At 42.7% G+C, this 4,454-nt stretch overlaps 1 protein-coding gene across 1 annotated transcript; it reads right to left on the reverse strand.

The window, feature by feature from the left end:
* Positions 1-262: 262 nt before the first annotated feature.
* Positions 263-3,462, reverse strand: TMEM52 (transmembrane protein 52). The gene is made up of 3 exons (XM_009889673.1): positions 3,424-3,462; positions 1,252-1,421; positions 263-582 (listed from the first exon to the last, which is right to left on the reverse strand). The coding sequence occupies exons 1-3, from the start codon at positions 3,453-3,455 to the stop codon at positions 263-265; spliced, it is 522 nt and encodes a 173-aa protein (XP_009887975.1). The 5' UTR covers positions 3,456-3,462.
* Positions 3,463-4,454: the final 992 nt, after the last annotated feature.

Here is a 4,454-nt window from a genome sequence, read left to right on the forward strand (position 1 = left end):
TAATCAGAATATGAACAAGCATTCCTGTCCCACTTTTACAGGCATTTTTAAACTGCTGCCCTTTTACTTCATTTCACATCCTTGAAGAATCTTTACCAGGAGATTACAGCAGTCACAGAAAACATTTCTTCTGACTGACAGATCATTACAAGGGCATGAGAGGAAACATCTTTCCATCATAACCTGCCTATAAAACCAAGCTCTTTATGTCATCTTTAACTCTTACAGTCCTTCCCTTCTGTTACTCCCCATCTGAAATCAGTCAGGGCTGCGGCTGCTCGTGGATTGCATCTTCTGAATTTCTTGACTGTGCCTGTGTTGCTGGATCTCTGTTGGTTGTACCAGTTGAATGCTGGACAGGACTCAGCCCACCTGATGTCACCTCTCCAGGCACGTCATTGAGTTTCTGGCTTATCCGTGCTACTTCAATGTATTGTTTACCCATTTGGACAGCTTCATCATAAGAAGGTGGCAACTCCATTGCATAGAGAGTGTAAGCTGGAGGAGACACAGTGTTCTTATCCATATCCATAAATATCGAATGAATAGGGGCACTTAGAGGGTACTGCAAAGAGCTATATGCTGTGAACAAAAGGAATTAAAAAAAAATTTAAACACTTGCATGGAACACTGATATATAAAGGGTTAATCCTGCCTTTCTCTGTGAAACTATGGACTAATTTTTGTGGTGTCAGAACATATGCACTCTATACTAAAACCTGTCAGTACAGAAATACCCATGATGGAATCGATACATTCTCCAAAAGGAAGCACTCAGAAGAGAAAATGTCTCTGCCTATCACCATCCAGTAATCCTTGTGAAACGCCTGACGTAGTACACATGTTGAACAGAGGTAGTTTCAGTCAGGTTCGTACATGAACAGCTGTGAACAATTCCTCACATTAGAAATAATTTTGGCTGGAATAGTTGGACAGTGAGGTGGGCAGAAAAGTTTAAAAAATGAGGAAACGGTGAGAAGAACAAATGTGGGAGACAACACGTAAGCAGTTAACCCATCACAGACTTTGTTTTAACCTCTATAGCATTAAATCCTAATTGTTTTCTGCACTCACTTCTGTGTTGCCCTGATGACCTTCCTTGCCCACCTCTCTTGCCCACCCTGTGGGGCTGAAAGCTGTTCTGGGAGTACACCCGAAAGTCCCCGTTATTGCAAGGGCTGGACACAGAATTCTAGGCACACGTTCAACAGCAAAGCACTGTTGAATAGTTGGCTCCCAGAGGATACTTACAGGTGACTGTGCTGTGGGCAGTGCTGTCACTGTCAATAGCAATAGCTGTCAAATCGTAAGGGTGCCTAGAGAAGGTCTCAACTGGAGGCCTCTTCTTCCGCCAGCAGAATTTGATGCAGCTTGCTGTGATCCCACAGAGCAGGAGCAGGAACACAGTCAGCAAGATTAACCTTTGAGAAGGAGGGAGAATACCATAATTTCATTGCTTATGTTTAACTTCTTCCAGAGCTGAACATAATTTCACTCTAAACGGGTGAAGACAGGGCAGACCTCCCTAGATTTAGTTCTGAATGGGTGCTGGATCCCAAATTAGAAAGTTGGCTCACAAACACATAATCACAAGTCGAAGTACTACTGACCATTGGAACAATCCGTTCTGGCTCACAGATGCCGTAATGTTAATTACCCTGGGTTGTATTTTCAGCTTTTATGCAGTGCGAACGGTTCCACTTTCAACAGTAAGAGCGGGTATGTACTTGGAGGGAAATACAAGTACAAACTTTCACAAGTCTAGGACCTATGTTTGTAAATGAGCACAGAGATTATATTTTGCTGTATGTCTTGAAAACGCAATACTCTCTCTAGCTATTGTTTAACAAAGTTTATTGTTTAACAATTTGTAGTGTACCTAGGTCAACATACTAGTGTTTCAGGTTCTCCTCTCACTTCTCCTCTCCTCTACCTTCCCGCCCCCCGGGTTCTCAAATGAATCCACTCTTCTCATGAGCTAGGGGAGCAGGAAGACATGTCACAAGAAGATGAGGTAATAAGAAATGCTTGAAAGTCTGGAAAGATGTAGGTCCAAAACCAGTTGAAGTACATTCACAGTGGCTTGACAGGAACTTCTGTGTGACAGATCGTGCTCCTGAATTTCTCGTTAGGATGGTATTCTACCCTAAATATGTATAAAAATGGCCTTAGTAGCGTTCTATTCTTTTTCCAAACTGAAGGTAGTACTTGCCCATAAGAATCATGATTCCAAAATAAACATTCCTTTAATAACTGTTTTATTTAGTTTTAACAAGAGTATATTTGTGTTAGTATGAGAGTCAGATACACATGAAGACTACACTCAGTATGAAGGATGGGTTTGAGGACCTCAAACTGCCACAAATTTCATGCATTTTCTTGCAAATTATTGTTTTAGAAAAACACTTTCAGGCACCTTAAAATCGTGTATGAGAAGAACATGCTGCCCTGCTGGAACCTGGCAATGAAACATTCCTCCAGTGCGAGGAGTATTACCTCATCGCGAGCCAGTCGGGATTTCCTGACACTCCACCAGCAGCATGCTGGTGTGCTCTGGGAAATCATCACGCCTGCGTGCGCTGCTGCCCTCTGATGAAGGCAGAAGTCGCATAGATAAAGGCATGTCAGCAGTATAAATCTCAGCACTAGCTCATTAGCTGTCATGACTTCAATGCTGCCTAATTACAGAAGCCTTCTTAAAATATTTTATGTAACTATGTATTTTTAACCAGTTCTATGTAACAGTTCTAAGGAAGCAAAGAATATCAACCAAAATTAGTCCAGACTGAACAACAGCTAAAAGTAACAAACTCGCTCTGCATGCTGCCATCAAAGTTAATATATTGGCAGAATGCAAACTATAAAAATAATGTTAGGATACCTGTAATGCATGTGTTAGCCAAGAGGCAAATCCACTTGTGAGAAGAGCTTACTTACCTTTTTACTTATGATTATTTTCCCCCCTGTCAGTCACTCAAACAGTCAGTACACGGGTTTGCGATCAGCTTGAGTTCAGAATGAAAACACAATGCTCTAAGGCAACAAATCTCCTGTGCGGTAAAGGGGAGAGGGGAGGGCTGGGCGTCAGGCAGCGCAGTGCCGAGCCCTGGGTCCCTGCGGCGGAGCTGCCCCTGTCCAGCAGAGCTGTCTGTTTGGGAAGCCCAAACAAGCCCTACGGTCAGACTGGGGGGTACTCAGAAAGGGAAGGTGACGCAGCCCAAGATGAATGCTGTGCCCTGCCTGACACCTTATACCCCACCGTGGTCTCATCTGTAATGTATTCCACTGGTAGCTTTCATAACACCGCAGAGAAACCCTTTCCTCCATCCCGTCTGAGAAGAGCGTTTCCATTACCTTACAACAATTACTGTTCATAATAATTTTAAAATTATTCTGGGTTAGTAAGATTAATAATAAACTTACCAGACATACCACAGACTTATCCAATTAGACATGTTCTGAGGGCATCTGTGAAGGAAGGCAGATAATCCACTGATTTAAATATCTACAGTCAAACAGTGACTGTATGACAGGGAATAAATTTCACACGATTTCTGAGGAGAAAAAGGGAAAGCAACCAGTAAGAGTACGGAGCAAAATCCCTTTAGATTTAGTTTCAGAGAACTGTTCTTCATAGTTGTCACGTTATTCTAGCTGAGAACACAGAAGTAATCTCACTGTAAAAGTTGCATTCCAAGTCAATGTTTTTACAAAGTGTTACTTTACTGTAGCTTAGGAGAGAACGACACATGCTGCATTCTCAAAAAACATATCAGAGTTATTTAAAGTTAACCGTGATGAGGTACGTAACAGACCTGTCTGAAAATGGCAGCCAAAGACAACTGCCTACTTCGCTCAGTTATTTTTAAATCATTTTTTCATAGCTCAAATACAACCAGAAGTGTTTTCTTCAGATCTACTTACACTACAAAAAAAAAGGAGAACAGCTTCTATTACACTGTGGGAGTGCAGCTTTCACAACAGTATTGTACGTAGTGAATCGCATGCAATGGATTTCACGTGATACAACACGGCTTTTGGCTGGAGAAGAGAATCTGCACACCGACATTTCAGAAGATGACACTTCAGAGTCATTTTGAAAGAGAGGATCGTTCACCTTAGTCTACAAAGCAAGACCAGCCAAGGCAAATTTGTGAATTAATGACCATCGTTGAGAACAAAAAAGCAGCAGTAACGGACAGCTGTCAGTAAGTCATCCTTCTGATCTGATAACATCACTCCATCTCGATGGGAGCAGGTTTGGCAACAGATATTTGAAGATTTTTGATTACTCACTGATGAGGGTTCTTGCAGCTTTTCTCAGGAGAAGAGAGCGACGCCTTGGAAGGAGGGCAAAAAAAGGATCAGCTGAGCGGGTGGTCCGAAGAGAAGCAGCACCTCGTTGCCCGGCGAGCGGAGCCCCGCGCTGTGAGCCGCCGTGGGGGCCGCGGGTC

Source organism: Charadrius vociferus, unplaced genomic scaffold (genome assembly GCF_000708025.1).
Source record: "Charadrius vociferus isolate BGI_N301 unplaced genomic scaffold, ASM70802v2 scaffold477, whole genome shotgun sequence".
NCBI lineage: Eukaryota > Metazoa > Chordata > Aves > Charadriiformes > Charadriidae > Charadrius > Charadrius vociferus.

Bases quoted from the DNA above. Each gene is read 5' to 3' on its own strand.
- TMEM52 (XM_009889673.1), bottom strand. From the start codon at position 3,455: ATGTCTAATTGGATAAGTCTGTGGTATGTCTG. The intron at 1,422-3,423 runs GTAAGTTTATTA...TCCTTCTCAAAG, and splicing joins ATAAGTCTGTGGTATGTCTG to GTTAATCTTGCTGACTGTGT. The intron at 583-1,251 runs GTAAGTATCCTC...TTTTGTTCACAG, and splicing joins TGCCCACAGCACAGTCACCT to CATATAGCTCTTTGCAGTAC.